Raw genomic sequence first — 18,242 nt, 5'->3', positions numbered from 1 at the left:
AGTATTATGATAAAAAATTGTCTGTAATTTTGTAGTTCTACATCTATATCAAACATATTAGAATTACAGCACCATCTTTCATCTGTAAATAAAGCCAAAGACCACTAGAAATTGTGTTAAAGTAGATAGATTTTTTAAAACTTTTATAAACACTTGATAGCATAACCTTAGAGATTTAGTTGAAATCAAAGAAAATTTAATAATTCTAAAAAAAATCTTTAAATCCATTTTTTTCACAGATTTTACAATACTTCAAATTTACATGCTGTTTCAAATATTTTGTTTCATCGTTTTTCACACAAACCAAGTTCAAAGTGTCTAATTTAGTTTGATTTCAGGTTCTATGCTTTCAACTACTTCTTCCAGGCAGTCAATAACTTGAATGTTTTCAGGGACCTCTCCAAACAGGTGCACATAATTACTTATTGCTGAACAACATTTGCAGAATCCACATGGTGCATTTGAATCTTCCAGGTTAGTATGCTGTCTTACTGGTAAATTAACAGTTTGCACAATTTCATTAGTGTTGTCTTTATACATCCACCAATATTCATTAGATTTTTCAGGAGTATGTTCCACGTGTACAGCCTTTGCTTCATCAAGCTTTCTCTGCTTTGCCAGCCATTCATTATATTCATGCTCACTGAATTCTTTTTCAGCATAACTGTCCATGATTTGTGCAAAGTTCCTTTTCACTGCATTTTGGTTTATATTATTTTCTTCTACATGATTAGTAACATTAGGAGTTTTTGTGTGACCTGTTTGTCCATGTGACGAACCAGCTTCATTGAACGGTGATTTTAAAACATACTGTTGTTTACTTGAAAAGTTTACTGGTGTGAATCCCTCACCTGCACCTCCGTAATCCGAATTGTTTGGCGTTGTATCACTGTTTGGGCTGTAGTGTTTAGTTTTAACTCTCTTTCTTAATGGAAACCTTCTACCGTCAGATGGAATTATGTTATCACTGTTTGGATCAAATTCACGACGGTTCTGTGGTGTTCTGAAAGACTTTCTTCGAGTTTTTATTTCTGACAGAAATTCTCTCCTTCCTGGTACTAGCATTTCGTGAGACCATTCGTACTGATTATTCTGATTTACCACTCTATCAAACCCATATTCCCTGAAAAGTCTCTTCAAATTCTGAAATGATGGGATCTGCAGAAAACCTGGATACCATTTCATCACATTATTTTCGAACTCTTCTGGATTTGGTACCGATACAGACCCGTTTCTGTTCCATTTTATCAAAGCACCGTCGTTCGCTACATCGTAGAGCTTTTCTGGAAACTGACTTTTAAAGTCAACAATCAAACGATATCTTCTTTTTGGTGCTTCTTGATCCATGTTGACATTTGCCAGAAAATGACTTCCGAAATCTACGTCACTTTGACAGTGACGTTATGATCACGTGGTTTTATTTACTCGAATCACGTGTTCTTTAGCGGCTATTTACAGTCAGATAAGATAACGATAGCGAGCAATTAAGATGCGTAAATATTCTTAAATCAAAATGGTATGTACAAATTTTACATGTTGTATAATTTATACATACCATTCTAATTGAAAATTTTATCAACTCGTCATTTATAGTCAGATTCATCAAACTGAACAGAGTGAAATAGTAAAATAATGCACCAAATTCTTGCTAACTGCATTTCACAGGCGACATTAAAAAGAACACAGATCAAACTCGCACCAATATTGCGATTTTCTGCTCCAGCGTTTTTGAAATGGTGATCTTTCAACTTTGCAATACACCATGTCAGTTACCATATCTCTCATTAGGCCTACTTTTGGTCTCTTACTGATTACTTTGCAATTGTTTTATGCAGTAATTAAACATGTACGCAAATCTTAAAAAGACTGCACACACGTATGTCAATCTGGAAACTTTCCGTTCGGGAAGTTAACCACTGGGTTTTCCCTACTTCATGAATGGGAAACTTGCTACTAAATTTAGTAACTTGCTTCCCGTTCGGGAAGTAAAATTATCATATTTTGACTTGGTTCATTCAAAAGGCCCGGTGCATAAGAATATGCATGGTATCATTAATTGAAATACACCATTGCAAACCATCTAAATTTCTACTGTTCATTTTTTTTTATCCAAATAAAAGTTTCATCTAACATTGAAATATCTCCGTTTCAAAGTTTCCCGAATTGGAAACTAAACTTCCCGATCGGGAAGCCCATTATCACACCGTTCAACACGGTGGGGAAACCACGTGACTAAATCGGATAACGTGCACGCAAAAGTGCTAAAAATAGGCCCGCTTCAGGTATGTTTTTTCACTATAACTTTTTTGATCCGCAATTGTTTTAAACGAGATAACGTGCATAAACCCCGCAATAAAAAGCTCTTTCAACGGATATATGTAACTTGATGAAACCCCCTCCCGTTTTTACGTAATCCTTGCCCAACCGATTCGAAAGATGCAAAATATTTTGGTAACGAACACGTCTGTTCACAAGTTACGCATCTAGGACATATTCTGCAGAGAATTTCCGCTGGAATGTAGGTTTAGAATAAAGCTTGTCATTGTCCAAAGTCCTGTACCAAATATTTAACATGACTATTCATGAATATTGAAGATATCGTAAGACAAAGGGTGCGGTAACGTACACGTTGCGGTTTTCAGGAGGTAACGTACACGTCATTTTCCCCAGAGGATAACGTACACGTCAAAGACTATTTATCATGCATGTAGAACATATTTGTCTTTAAATGATTGAACTGTAAACATTTTGATATTGTTAAAAAAAGATGCAGATGTTGGAAATAGGCTGTTTTTCTTTCGATAGGTTAGTATATACACAAAAATGCTACAGTGAAAATGAGCAGCGTCATTCCTCACCCTAACTTGGAAATAATTATACGTTTACTGCTCTTTAAACGTTTCTTGTATATCTATACATAAAAAGGTAAAATAATAAAATTTTGAAATTATTTTGCTCTAAATATATCATATGCGCAACCGACCATGTATCTTTGAGTGAAAATGTTGACAGTTGTTTACGGGGGATGGAAGCCTAGTACTTGTTCTTTCCAGTAACGATGGTTAGTTTAGTTGTCGGCACCATATGATTATGACGTTTGAAAGAGGACGTAAATCAAAGACAAACAAAAATAAGTATTAACATTTAATACGCACAAAGTTATCATTGTTGCACCGAGGGTAACAGCATTAAAACTATCATTATTATTATCTATTTATAGCATGGAGAATGAATAAATGTGCCAGGAGTGCAGAAAGTCTTTTCGGAAAAAAAGTAATTTAAAGAGCACGAGAAGAGACACAGTGGAGCGTGTCCTTACCACTGTTGTGGAAAAAACTACTCTTCAAAAGCCCATCTAACCAGACATCGGTAAGTTCGGATATATTCAATTCATCAAAATCTGTTTTTAATATATCAGTCTAAATCTAAGATCATAATGTATGGGTAGAGCGTTGGACTTGTAGCCCGGAGGCCGCGGGTTCGAATTACGTCCGCAGTATTTGACTGCTACCATCACAATGCATTCGTTCCTCGCGAGTACTGGCAGAACTCAAGGAAACAGTCATGGAGAGTGGACGATATAATGTGTATGAATTTTACTCTACAATCGATCTAAAATTATAAATTATTAAAGAAACCTATACACTTTAAGCTTTTTTTTCTATCAAGAATCGACTAAAATGATGCCACAGCAAGTACTAGACTCCCATTCTCTATAAGCAACTGTCAACTTTCCCACATAACGTTTGAACGTGGCAACATTGCATGGAAAGTCTTACAGCGCTTAAGTAATGTTATGATTTATCCTTAGCGTTGGAGTCCTGAAATTATGGTTGCAGGGGTGTATGCGCTAGATCGAATCTAATTACTAATGTTGGGGAAATGTGTAAGTGGCTCGTAAGCTCAGTCGGTAGAGCTTTTGCCTTATAAGCAAAAGGCCCCGGATTTGAGTCCCGGTCAGGCTGCATATCGTTAGCGAGGGGCTCGAATTCATGACCGTCTATCAGTAAGAGGTTACAACGACTTGAGATAAGCGACCTTAAGCACTTGACAACGGAGACGGATCATAAATGTATGTGGTAACATTGTTCAAGAGTAAAATAAAACGTGAAAAATAAAGGTTTCCTTTAAATCTAAATTTCAAAGGAATCTTTATTCGATGGCGGGCTTTCCAGTCCGTCAGCATTTCACAACAACTTTGGCCAGGCTCCTAATATTAGGGTACGCCCATGTACTGTATTCCATAACATTAAACACTTTTAAAAAGTTCCAACATAGCATCAAAGGCTTAAAGATACATGAATACTTATGCCAATGATGATCTGGTACTATAATGTTAAAATACTGTACACATGCGTGGTTGATATGAGTGGCCTTGCGAAGAAGGTAACTTTGTGTTTCCTCGACAGGTCAAATTATCCATTTGATATTTATGAAATCAGTACTCAACTGTATTAAATTATTGTATGGATTTTTATAACTGAAAAATGGGACTACCTAGAGTTATGGTTCTTCGATACTGCACATCCTCCCATTGTGTTCTATCATTGTGTGAAGTAACAAATTAGCACCATTAATACTTCTTGAGTTATGCTCCGGACAAGAAGCGTGACGGACGCCTATCAGTCGGCAGACGGACAGACAGATAGACGACGGAAAAGTGATACCTATATGTCGCAGCTACTTTGTAGCAGGCGACACAAAAACTGTCTAAGTTATCTGTACTTGTTTAAAAATACTCACATTTTTATAAAATCGCAATCCAATATAGCTTAGTTTAGTTTAATAGTTAATTATAATCTCTTTAATGTTTATACATGTACAATAAATTAGGAAAAAAATGAAATCATTATCAAAACATATAAGATATTTGATTTTGTGACTTAACCGAGTCTGTTATTTTAAAGCTTTGAATGTAATTGACGCATTTATAGATCTATATTATCAGAATATGTCAGCATTTATAACTTAATCAATCATGGAATGGCTATAGTCTTTAGATATGCTAAATTTAGGTCAATACTGGTATGTTGTTTCAGTAAGGAGGTCTAAATGAATATCTAGCTGACCAGCAAAATGATATGTCACTAACCTCCAGAAAGAATAACATATTACTCCCGCACGATAGTTTAAACGACAACGTATTTATATTATTGGTGGATTGTTATGGTCCCATGCATAACTGAACTGAAAAATGTTGTCAATGATACAAATAAAGTGCATGCTGTCATATTATACAAAAAGATTTTCTGTATTGAAATGTTTTAATGAAGAAGATCATGGTTATCAAACATGTTATTCGTTCGAGTTATCGGTCGGAATTTATACTAATTCCAGCATCTTTTAACAATACCAAAAAATGTTTACAGTTCAACGGGTCATCAAAAAGATTTGAACACATGGATTTGATTAAACACCGCTGACAGACAAAACTATATGGTTTATTCCCAGAAACCTAATCGACTTTTGATATTTGGAAAGAAAACAAGTTGACATTTAAAATGGAAACTGTTAACAATGTCTACTTGTCAAAATAACATACACGTTTAGACCATAAAATTCCAACTGCTGCACATTTTCACTGTAGCATTTCTGTATATAATAGCCTATCGAAAGAAAAACATAAAATTCCAACTGCTGCTCATTTTCACTGTAGCATTTCTGTATATAATAGCCTATCGAAAGAAAAACAGCCTATTCCCAGCATCTGCATCTTTTTTAACAATATCAAAATGTTTACAATTCAGTCATTTAAAAACAAAGATGTTCTACATGCGTGATAAATAGTCTTTGACGTGTACGTTACCCTCTGGGGAAAAATGACGTGTACGTTACCTCCTGAAAACCGCAACGTGTACGTTACCGCACCCTTTGTCTTACTATATCTTCAATATTCATGAATAGTCATGTTAAAAAATTGGTACAGGACTTTGGACAATGACAAGCTTTATTCTAAACCTACATTACAGCGAAAATTCTCTGCAGAATATGTCCTAGATGCGTAACTTGTGAACAGACGTGTTCGTTACCAAAATATTTTGCATCTTTCGAATCGGTTGGGCAAGGATTACGTAAAAACGGGAGGGGGTTTCATCAAGTTACATATATCCTCTGAAAGAACTTTTTATTGCGGGGTTTATGCACGTTATCTCGTTTAAAACAATTCCGTATCAAAAAAGTTATAGTGAAAAAACATACCTGAAGCGGGCTTATTTTTAGCACTTTTGCGTGCACGTTATCCGATTTAGTCACGTGGTTTCCCCACCGTGCGTTCAACCGAGTCTAGTGAATACCGTTGATCTGCCGACGACAGTACTATTTGAGTGAGTATTGGCCAGATTCAAAGTTTACATTTTGCCGCAATATCTTTAATAGCAGAAAGAATTATACAGATTGATTCCCTGTTTGAAAATCACTCTACCGACAAAATCATGGCGTAAACAGGATATTATTCAGCGAGGAATTGCAGAAAAAGTGTGCAAATTTGCGACAAAATGAGTCATTTGATGAATCGGCCGCAAATATTCTTTTTATTCGCAAACCTGAAATATTTGAAATATTCCATGATAAAGTTCAATCATTTCTCTGTAATTATCCGAAACCACAGCTTCCAATTCGCTTTATCTGCAAAGATATTTACTTTTGAAGTTTGTACGCCTAGATGATTTAGGAAAAGACAACGGCCGTTAATATTGAAATATTGGTACAGATCATTGGATTGGACAATGTGAACGGCAGTCAAGTGAAAAAACCTTTTTGCCAGTTTGAATTGGCATATTTCATTTAATGATACCGTGTATACTCTTGTGCACTGGTAATTTTGATGAAAACAAGTCGAAAAATGAAAAAATTTCTTCTAGTAACAAGTTTCCCACACAGGAAGTAGGGGAAAACCATAAACTGATTTCCCGAACGGGAACTTTCCCCTACTGTATGTCAGTTCCTCCACCTCGTTGGGAAAAGGCACCATAGAAGTAGTATAGAGAACAGAAACAAAGCCACAGTACCACACAGTGTGCCCTTGAAGTGCTTTTGTCCGTACTCCATTTCTACACTACCACGAAGACAATAACGACGATTAAGTGATCATGTAACCAGAAATCAACAACAAAAAATTGGCAAGTAAATTTTCTCGGAAAAAATGGGCAAGTAAATTTTCTCAGACATCCGCATAGATCTGAATCCAGAACGCAACAGTGTTAGCCTATGCTATACGGTATCATGTACAGGCGGCAGATTTATAAGCCAATGTAAAGTATTAAAGCTAAGAGAGACAAGCCAGCTTGTAGCCAACTGAAACAAATTTGCTTTCGGCTGTTCATAAGCTTGCTTCTACTTGGTGTATTTTTAGTAAGTACGTAACTTTAAGATGTGCTATTAATTAAGATCGACAGCAACAAGGTAAGAAGGTAATGTACACAGAGATCAAGCACCGATTATCACTTGCCTACATCAATCATTTAATAAACAGTGCATGTTAAACAAATAAAAAGTGACTGACCATACTATGCCGGACCAACTGACTTTCCACTATTCACAGCAAAACCTCTAGATAATATTTTATGTCGTATTTCATAATTATCCACTGAGTGTCATTGGAAAGGTTCTGAGTGTTCTGAAAGTCTGGAATTAAATGTGTGACGTCAAGGTAAGACTTATAATTAGGGTTTTTATTGCCCGTATTTAGGCTAATCTGTGTTTATTTTTGCAAATATTGTTTTGTATGTTATTTTTGAAATCTGAATATGCTTGCTATATACCCGTTGTTAGTCCATACAAATGTTGTAGAATCTTTAATATGTACGTGATGCACCTGGGGGGGGGGGGGGGGGGGGCTGACCCAGGGGAATTTGACATTTCAAAAATTTTGTTGTCTAAATCCCCACCCCAGAGACAACCTTTTTTGTCTAAATCCCACCCTAGAGCCTGGTTGGTACATCAAATGTTTGTCAAATTCCCGCCTGTCGGGAATGGTCTTCTGTCTAAAGTCCCGTGTATGCCCGCCGCTCCCCCGGGGCAGAGACACGAACGTAAATAGCTTTAGTAATGTACGAAAAGGAAATTTTAAAAGCTTTTAAATAATGTTGTACGAGAAGAAATGTAAAAAAAGGGAGAGAAAAAATTACCAAAAGCTATAGGATCATAAAGTTGGTCAGGATCGGGAAAGTGTAAGCAGTATCAACATATGAATAGCGGAACCACTACACTTAATTTATAGTATAGATCTATAAATTCATGAAATTACTAATATTTTGCTATAACAAGCATTTTGCTTGATTTCACTGTGAATATACAAGGCAGTTCCATTCGTGAATACTGGTAATCGTATTAAAGAACGAACTCCAATATTGGTAACAGTTTGGCAGGAACCTTTTAAATTTTCAAAATATCTGGATTAGTTTTGAATTTATCATTAAAAATATGTTAAAGTGATTTCAACTAAATTCAAAGTTTTTGATAACGCAGGTCAAAATACACGTTCTTTATTATTATTATTATACCAGATTTATATAGCGCCCTTTTCATGATCAATTTCACGTTCAAAAGCGCTTTACATAGTTCAAATGCAGACACACAGGGCGCATAATTCATTCTCTACTAGTACAGACACAGAGCGATCTGACCAGAGGGACAGAGTGAGACAAATTAAAGCCCCCATAACAGAGAGATCAGAAATCAGATATAGGCTTGTCCGGCTAACTTAGCCTAGCTCGTTGCGAATAGACAGCCTGGTTCTTTAACGTGCCCAGTGTAAAGCACTGATACACGCAAGGATTGCCTGGGTTCCTGACCAGTACACCTCTAGTTGGGTGGGAAACACTGAAAAGCGTTTCTGAAAATTTCCTTTACACATATTTTTAAAGATATCTTTGAATTCGAAAACTTCTTTCTTTCTTCCTTTAATGACTTCGATCATTATTGATCATAACGTCATGCGGATGGCAATTTGTACAGTCAGAAGAGTCGATAAAAACAAACAACTACCCATATATAATACAGTTTAAAAAAAAAGAAGAAAGTAATTTTGATGCCAAAATCGCTCTGACAGCCAAATAATATGTTTTTAAAAAGGGTAGCCGACACAACCTGTTAAAACTATGTACAAGGTTATATTACCTTACATTGTCATAATGGCCTTCTTGAAGGAGTCCACTGTACCACTGTACTAATGGAGACAGTTGACTCAGACAGGCCATTCCAGACCGGTATTAACCTTGGAAAAAAGGAATACTTAAAGCAATCTGTATGTAGGGAAAGTCTATAGTACTGGAACGGATGACTGTGTCTGGTTCTAAGTGACCTGTTTGTAATAGGGGTCAAATATCTATCCTTATCGATACAGACTAGATTGTTATGAATTTTGTAGAAAAAGGTTAAACTTGTGACCTCTCTTCTATGCTCTAGACTATCCAAATCTAATTCTGTCAACATGTCACCCACATGACTGGTCCTACGCCACCTACTACATGCCCATCTTGTCGCAGTGCGTTGCACCTTTTCAATCCTCTGTACATTCTGTTGGGTGTAGGGATTCCATACTGGGGATGCATACTCAATCAGGGTCTAACCAAGGTTTTGTATGCCAAAACTCTTGTCCCCCGTGGGGCAAAAGAGAGGTTACGACGTATGAAACCCAGTGTTCTAGTGGCCTTACTAGTCACATTGTCTATGTGTTTGGACCAATCTAGAGTAATGGTGATAGTTACACCAAGATACTTAGCAGAGTCAACTGCCTTTAGGACTTGACCATGGAGCAAATAATTATGTTTAATAAGGTTGGCCTGTTTATGTCCAGAAATTCTCATAACTTCGCATTTGGCCACATTGAATTTCATTAACCAAGTTTGTTCCCACTGTTGCAGTTTATTCAAATCATCTTGTAGGATCAGACAATCTGAGTAGGAATGGATATCACGATACAACACGCAGTCATCAGCAAAAAGACGAACTGTTGATATTATACCCTCAGGTAGGTCATTAATAAACAAGAGGAATAATACTGGTCCAAGAACTGAGCCTTGGGGAACACCAGATACTACTGAGACTGGGTCAGACTCTGCACCATCAAGGACTACCACCTGAGACCTGTTATTTAACCAAGATTCAATCCATTTAAGGGTGGAACCCCGTATACCATAAAAATTTAACTTGTGCAGTAGTCTCTTATGAGGCACCTTATCAAAGGCCTTGGCAAATCCATGATTAATATGTCGGTTTGGGCATGTTTCTTGGTTTTACTATTATCCAGGTTGTAGGCCAAGTCATAGATGAATTGTACTAGTTGCGTTTCACACGATCTTTTCTCTCGGAAACCGTGTTGAAAAATTGACAAAATGTTAGACAATGAAACGTGTTTCATTAAGTTACTAACAATTATGTGTCCAAGGACTTTACATGAAATACATGTAACGGAAACATGTCTATAATTGATCGGGTTATACTTGTCACCCTTCTTAAAAATAGGAGCTACTGAGGCATTACGCCAGTCATTAGAGGTCTGTCCTGAGCGCAGGGAAAGGTTAAAGATGATAGACAATATGTCTGCAAGTTCACCAGAACACTCCTTAAGTATACGGGCATTAATACTTTCTGGACCTGACGCTTTGTGTGGTTTGAGTTTGTTTAATAATTTAAAGACCCCATTACTCTCAACATGTATGTCTGACATTGATGGGTACATGCTAGGTCCCATATCGGGCATTTGTAAGTTTTCTTCGACAGTAAAGGCAGAATAAAATTGTTTATTCAAAATATCAGCCTTTTCTTTATTGTCTATTTTAAGGATACCATTGTCTCTAAGACATGTAATACCTTTGAAGCCACTTTTTAAGTTATTAACGTATGACCAGAATTTTTTATTGTTACATTTATCACCTTCTAGGGAGGGTACCCCTTCCTCAAAAATGTTATTAACATATCTATAATGGGCATCCCTTGTTACCTTTTGTACATAGGATCTCATTTCCTTAAATTTGTCGTATATGTGGGGGTCCTTGCTCTTACGAGCTTTCTTAAAGAGACGATCACGTTTCCTGATCAGACTTTTTATATTATTGTCAACCCATGGGTATCCTACCCGGGTCCTGGTCATTTTTGATGGTACAAACTTATCAATTGCTGACAAGCCCTCAGTCTTGAATTCATTCCATAACTCCTCTGCTGAGTTCAAAGATGGGCGAGACAGTACTTGGTCTCTGAATTTACCCAGATAATCCTTTAAACTAGGCATATCTGCACGTTTATATAAATGGATTTTCCTAGGAGATTGCAAAGATCTTTTCGACTTAATGTCGTAATCAAGAAAGACAATTTATCGTGATCCGCCTTACCAATAGGTGGAAGGGATTAAAAATACTCTAATGACAGGACCAGGATTATTAGTTAAAAGCAAATCTAAGATCCTATCGTTACGAGTAGTTAAATTAACGACCTGGCTTAGACAGTGTTCCTTAACAATGTCAATAAGCTGGTTCTGGATATGGCTCTGTGGAGCAGCTGAGTGGACTGACAAGCTCTCCCAGTCAATCCTCTTTAGAATTGGAGTTTATCTTGCAAAATTTTGCAGAAATTCACGAAAAAGCATTTTATGGATTTGGGGGTTCAAAAGATACCCCGAACCAACGCAGTTTTATCTTTTTTAACTAGATTATTGAAAGCATACGGATAATAGTTTTTAGAATACCTGCTGAAGCTGAAATACAATATACTTTGGAAATAATGAAAAGTTACCTCCCTTTAGTAAGTAACGTGATTTTCACGTGATATCATTCGTCTGCAGTTACAAAATGGACGACGCAGAACGGAAAGATGTACGATGCGGGTTCTGAATCATCTGAGCATAGCTATATATATGAGATTTTGAAAAGGTTCTGTCAATAAGTATATCCTCAACTAAGCTTTTTACAGAAACACAAATCCTTGTTTTGGAACTTGCGGTACATAATTCAGGGCCACTTTGCCACTATGGCATCTGTTTTCGTGACTCTACATATTTTTAGCCAGATACAGAGAAGATAGTCCAAATAATTGTACTCGAGAGTTGAATATCGTTATACTATTTTGACTTGTCGATATCCGCCTCTAGGTAGACAACGTAAAATATCAAAATGTAAAATCGGTCTGCCCGAGGTCTCATTTTGCCTGAACCAGTTTTCTCGTTGTGTTAACAAACCATGGAATGAATTACCACAGTATGTTGTAGATGCTAAAACTGTAATTGACTTCAAAATAAGATTAGATAAGCACTGGCAGGGAGAAACTCCATACAAATTAAGACACTAAAACACTGGGCTGTAGATTGATTTTACAGTGATAATGACAATATAATTAGATCTGTCACCATTTTAATGAATAAACTGTGAAGAAACAAATTGAGCCGTACAGCAGCAATTCCATAAGAAGAGGGGCTTAAAAAGGGTTTTACACCTTTCCACCATAGCCCAGAATCATCCTACAGGTATCCTACAGGTATTATTTAGACTACAGAGAAGATGAAATATAATTTACATGACAGATTGGTTTGGTTTTGTTAGGTATGAATAACTCAGCTTACTCCTAACTAGTTAATTCTAGAATCTGAATGGGTGCAATTTTACAACAAGATCATTTACAGTTACTTAAAATATTCTCAAAAAGTTGTTCCCCTTTAAAAATGAATGCCATTTGTAAACTGTGTTCCAACTAGTTATGTGAAATTTCGGCACTTAGACATTTTGGCAAATGCATCATAAATAAAGATATGTAAAAGTTCTTTGAAAATGGTGAGTTTTAAAGAGGCTGAAAAGTATGAAAGAATGGTCCATTTATGCAGTCCTTTTCCAGAATTCAATGTATACTGGTACTGACAGATGATAAACTCGAACAGATAAAAAAGTCAACCACCTTCATATTATTCGATTGCAATCGGTTATTTATATGATTGAACATGCCATCTAATAGCAACCACTTACAACACCAACTGGTGTAAACAAAAACACATTTGGTAAATATTCTGTATAAATAATGACTTACATTAGTATTTATCCAAAATTACCGAGGAAGAGGATGTTTTTTGAGCATGCTCACAGTCAACACATGAGGGCCTAACATTGGGTCACTTTTCATTACTTGATTGGGAATGACTGTTGCAGCTTTTTTGGGAAAGTGTCTATATCATACTATGAAGAAAATTTTTTTAATGACAAAGTGGTCGAATTTATCATCAGTCAATGTTTGTACAGTCCCCATTTTACATGCTCCTTTCAGGGCCTCACTTCATAAATCTAAATTATGTCAATTTTTCAGCAAATGTTAAGCTTTATTTTGATACTAACCATTGATAACTATTTGCAGAAATAAGAAATGTTACAGGTATAAAAACCTCATTTTCTGTCCGAGTTTATCATCAGTACCAGTATATCAGCAATTGACAATTGTTTTGTAGAATTATATCCATGTTTTATATGTTGCTCAATTTTCATTTAAAACAACCCTTTCTTTCTATGACTTGGTATTGTTGTTTTTTTTCCCCTCAAAATATGGGGCTAACTGTTAACTAGTACTGAGTTTTAAAAAATGATGCATGTATAAAATAATTCATGTATCTGAAATACTTCTTGCTATGGAGACATCAATTTAATTTCGTAATATGTCAGAAGTTTGATTGACACAATTTTCATTTTATAGACAGACTTTGTGACAGTATTTATATTTTTTTCTCCTTCAGCACTGTGAATTTGAAAAACTTCAAGACTGGGATATCAGAAAGATCTGACCTAGACACAAAAATGTGGAGTCCATCTAAGACCACGAGAAACAGAGAACATGTATTCCCTCATGAGGACTCTGAAGAGACAAGGAAATCTCATAGTAGACAAGAGACAAATAATAGAAGAAAAGAGGATGACAGTATGTTAAATGGTAAGTATTAGTTGAAGATTACAGGGCAGATAAGAAAATGAAAAATGCAAGGGAAAAGTCTTACAGGGGAGTAGGCTCGACTTTAACTCTGTAGATCATTTGCCCATAGGGCCTCATACTTGCCCAAACCCAATTTTTGGTTGCCCAAACGTAACATGGTGATTTGATCATATATTGTAATGTAAACATACTGCATGATTTTTTGAGAAATATTTCTTGGAATCTTTCACTTTTTCAGGCATCTAAGTATGATTTTTTGCCTGCCTGCACTCCACTTTTACCTGCCCTGGGCAATAGTGCAGTCCTTATAGGTCGAGCCCTGGGGAAGGAGATAGGGATGGGGACTGGAGGAGGTCCATATGTGAAAAAATGATTCACTTATTACATGTACGTTTGATAAAAAATGGACATACATCGTTTTTACCCTTTACAGGTGGTTAGGCAGTGGGCGGAAAAAAATCTGTGTCCGCGCAATAACTAGGGTATTTTATCAGAACTGAACCAAACTTATACAAAGAGTGTATCTCTATAAAATCTAAGCCAAGTTTGATACCCAGTCAGTTGGGACCAGTATCTTTAGAGCTATGGCACTTGAATTGGTCAGAACTGCCAAAATTGACAGTGTCCACAACAACTAGAGTATTTTGTTGAATTGGACAAAATTGCCCAAATTGAAGTGTCAGCTGGATATCTAGAGTAATTTTTCTTTGATGTCAACCCTACTTATGCAGAAGATGTATTACTACAAAATTGCTATTTTCTGCTCCATACTTAAACTAATTTTTTGAACAATCTTATTTTCATTTGGCATAAATGTTAACCTCAGTGACAAGGAATGTCTTGGACAGACCCAAGTTCCTTATCTTAAAGATCAATGTAACACATATTAAAGGATCAAAGGTCATATAAGATCTTAGGCCATAACTTTGACATGCATTTTTGTTTGGCAAAGATAATTTTACCTTAATGAAACAGTATTGCCACAGGACACAGACACTTTTTGTGAAGTTATATTATTTTAGAATTACTTCCCTTTGTTTTTACTATAAATAGTTTATATTGTTACTTTTTCATTGTTAGCCGTAGGGAAAAATCGAGACCACTTTTCTGTGCTACAACATGCATGTTATTTTTAGATGTATTTTGACCTATCTCTACCTGGTAAGGATTTTTAGCTCGACTATTCATAGAATAGTAGAGCTATTGGACTCGCCCATGCGTCGGCGTCCGCGTCGGCGTCCGCGTCCGCGTCCCGATTTGGTTAAGTTTTGTATGTAAGCTGGTATCTCAGCAACCACATGTGGGAATGGATTGAAACTTCACACACTTATTCACTGTGATAAACTGACTTACATTGCACAGGTCCCATAACTCTATTCTGCTTTTTTACAAAATTATGCCCCTTTTTCGACTTAGAAATTTTTGGTTAAGGTTTTGTATGTAAGCTGGTATCTCAGTAACCACTTGTGGGAATGGATTGAAACTTCACACACTTATTCACTGTGATAAACTGACTTACACTGCACAGGTCCCATAACTCTATTTTGCTTTTTTACAAAATTATGCCCCTTTTTCGACTTAGAAATTTTTGGTTCAGGTTTTGTATGTAAGCTGGTATCTCAGTAACCACTTGTGGGAATGGATTGAAACTTCACACACTTATTCACTGTGATAAACTGACTTACATTGCACAGGTCCATAACTCTATTTTGCTTTTTTACAAAATTATGCCCCTTTTTCGACTTTCGTATTCATTCAGTCGACAAGGCTGTTGAATAGTGGAGCGTTGCTGTCCTCTGACAGCTCTTGTTTTATGGAGTTAGAATTCTTTTTAGAATTACTTTCCTTTGTTGTTACTATAAATAACAAATCTTTCTTTGGCAAATCGTAGTTATTGGAAAAAATCAATATTAAATGATACACGTGTTTTTATGCATGATTTTCTTGTTGTTTACGTTTTTTTTTTCAACTGGAAATAAATGAGAGTCGCGACGGAACACTCAGCTTGAGAGTTTAGGAGTCCTTTGCCCTTTTTTGGTGTCCTCGGGACCGCGGGACACCGTTAGTGTTAAACCGCTGTATCTATACTACAAATTACAATACACAGATACCTATATCACCTTGTTATCATTCTTATTACAATGATTATACAGCACTAATTATGAGGCCAAGTTATTTTCTGAATTAGTAATAATAGATTTCAGTTTTATAATATATTATTATCTTTCATTTAAAGCTTTATTCAGTCGACTTGTGGAGTCCATAGATAGGAACACTGAGGTGATGCAATGTGCCATGGAGACTATGGATACTTTATCCAGGTCAAGCAACAGAACTCCACTTCCAGATGATACAGATTTTATCATTCCTGATGCAAAGAGACCAGATAAGGTTTGATAATGCCTTTTGCATACAGTTATCTGTCTACAAGCATAGATCCACAACTGGTTCCATCCAAAGTGTTTGTTGTTAATTGTCAGGTGAATGATATCTGCATTCATGTCTAACCTCAGGCTACTTGTTTAGAGATCTGCATAGAAAAATGAACATACAAACAGAAACCTAGATTACAAATTTCATACATGTAACCAGTTATTTCCATGTTAGATAAAGTTTCATAATTTTGAAGTTTTGTGCATGTTGCAGGTTTTAGTAGAACTGAAGTGTACATTCCTGAAGATTAATGATATTGATACAATTAACCAGCAATTTGAAGCTGAACTGTTTGTGCAAGCAAAATGGGAGGAACCTTTACTGCAGCAGAGCATGTTTGGCAGTAAAGACAAGGTAAGACTGAAAATAAATGGAAAACCAAAGATCCAACCTAGTTCATTGATTTTATACAAGTTTAATGTCAAAGACAAGCAAAAGTATGTTTTTCAGACAGTACATTTTGAAAATCAGATTGTTTCGCTTGTATACCGTATAGCGGGTTATTTCTGCGGTCAAAATATTCTGCGTTTTGGTCCAAAAAATTGTGAAAGAAATTTCTGCGTGTTTAATTTTTGCGTTTTCACACATAAAAGGAAGTGAAATTTTTGCGTTTTCGATACTGCTTTTAATGAATACATTGTAGGATATAATCATATGTGAATTGAACAAATATAAGTCCAACAGCAATTGTACATACTACAACTGCACACTACGGTATATCGGCATAACAGTTACACAAGTATAAAGTAGACATAGTACTAGTGTCGATTTACACAATCGAATACCGCCGGAAGTAGAACATTTATGTCAACACCGGTTTCGTATTTTCACGTGAAATCGGCCGAAAACTGAGAGGTTATCAACAAATTATAAGTTTACGGGTACCATGAGGATTTTTCATGCATTTAAACGGTAAGTATAATGTTTATGGATTATTCAATATAGTATGAAAGTAAACTGTTCCGCTTTAAATGGAAATTATGAAAGAAAAGTTGATAAGAAAATATTTTAAAACTTTCTACTTTCGCTTTCATTGTCGCTTTTTAAATTGCCCAAAATGTTCTTTCTATTAATTTGTTTTTTCTTGTTTTTTGTTTGTAGATACATAACCCTATAGCAAATTATTGTGTGAAATGACAGCTTATTTAAAGCATCTGTGATTAACTGGGCCTAAGTTTACCGATTTTTCCTTTTAGGGTGACCTTTGACCTTATAATATCTTATAGTCTGTTCTATGTATTTTAGCTGTAGTCAGAACAGAATGTAATTGAGATAAAATGAATTTTCGAAATAAACTGTTGCAAATTGTAGGAAAAGAATAACATAATATATTTATAATTATAAGTTATTGAAATATTATAATTACCTCATTTCAGACAGAAGTACAAGCGAACAGATGACACATTAAAGTGGCTGCAGAAGCTTGAAAAGTTAGATAGAGCAGGGACAGTCAAAACTGTGGGATAATACTTCTATGTATTTTCTTTTTAAAGGCAATTTATACAGGATGTAAGGGTATCTCATACAATGTTTTACAATTTACATGTAGTTTTATCTCTCTTTATGATGTTGAAACAAGTAAACAATTCAGTGACATCTAATTAACACTTGTAAACTATTGACAGTTGATATATATATTAGACAGCATTTGATAAAATGCAATTGCCTATCAATATTAAAAAGAGCAAACAGTTGACAATTAACAGGCAGGTCATTCTTTTAAATGACACCATAAATAAACTTTCATAATTTGTTTTTCTTCCAACTTCTGGATTTAGACTGGAAGCCATTCCAAACTATGAACTGGTAAATTACATAAGGAGTCATGTAATGATTATGGATGGGATACATTGTACTTTTATGGACAATAATAATTTGAAATAATATTTTTTTTTAGGTTAAGGTGATTT

At 35.6% G+C, this 18,242-nt stretch overlaps 1 protein-coding gene across 2 annotated transcripts in view; it reads left to right on the top strand.

Annotated features, from left to right (window-relative positions):
* The first annotated feature begins 11,774 nt into the window (after positions 1-11,774).
* LOC123547360 (gamma-aminobutyric acid receptor subunit beta-like) overlaps positions 11,775-18,242 on the top strand; it is a 43,703-nt gene continuing 37,235 nt past the window's right edge. For both annotated transcript variants that reach the window (XM_045334389.2, XM_045334391.2), the window contains exons 1-4: positions 11,775-11,867; positions 13,706-13,899; positions 16,136-16,290; positions 16,546-16,686. In XM_045334389.2, coding sequence (XP_045190324.2) covers positions 11,809-11,867; positions 13,706-13,899; positions 16,136-16,290; positions 16,546-16,686 — 549 coding nt within the window. In that variant the 5' untranslated portion in view covers positions 11,775-11,808. The remainder of the gene's footprint in view (positions 11,868-13,705; positions 13,900-16,135; positions 16,291-16,545; positions 16,687-18,242) is intronic.

The sequence above is a fragment of the Mercenaria mercenaria genome, chromosome 9 (assembly GCF_021730395.1).
Source record: "Mercenaria mercenaria strain notata chromosome 9, MADL_Memer_1, whole genome shotgun sequence".
In the NCBI taxonomy this organism is placed as follows: Eukaryota; Metazoa; Mollusca; class Bivalvia; order Venerida; family Veneridae; genus Mercenaria; species Mercenaria mercenaria.
The sequence above is the reverse complement of the archived record's forward strand: the minus strand, read 5'-3'. Positions and strand labels throughout refer to the sequence as shown.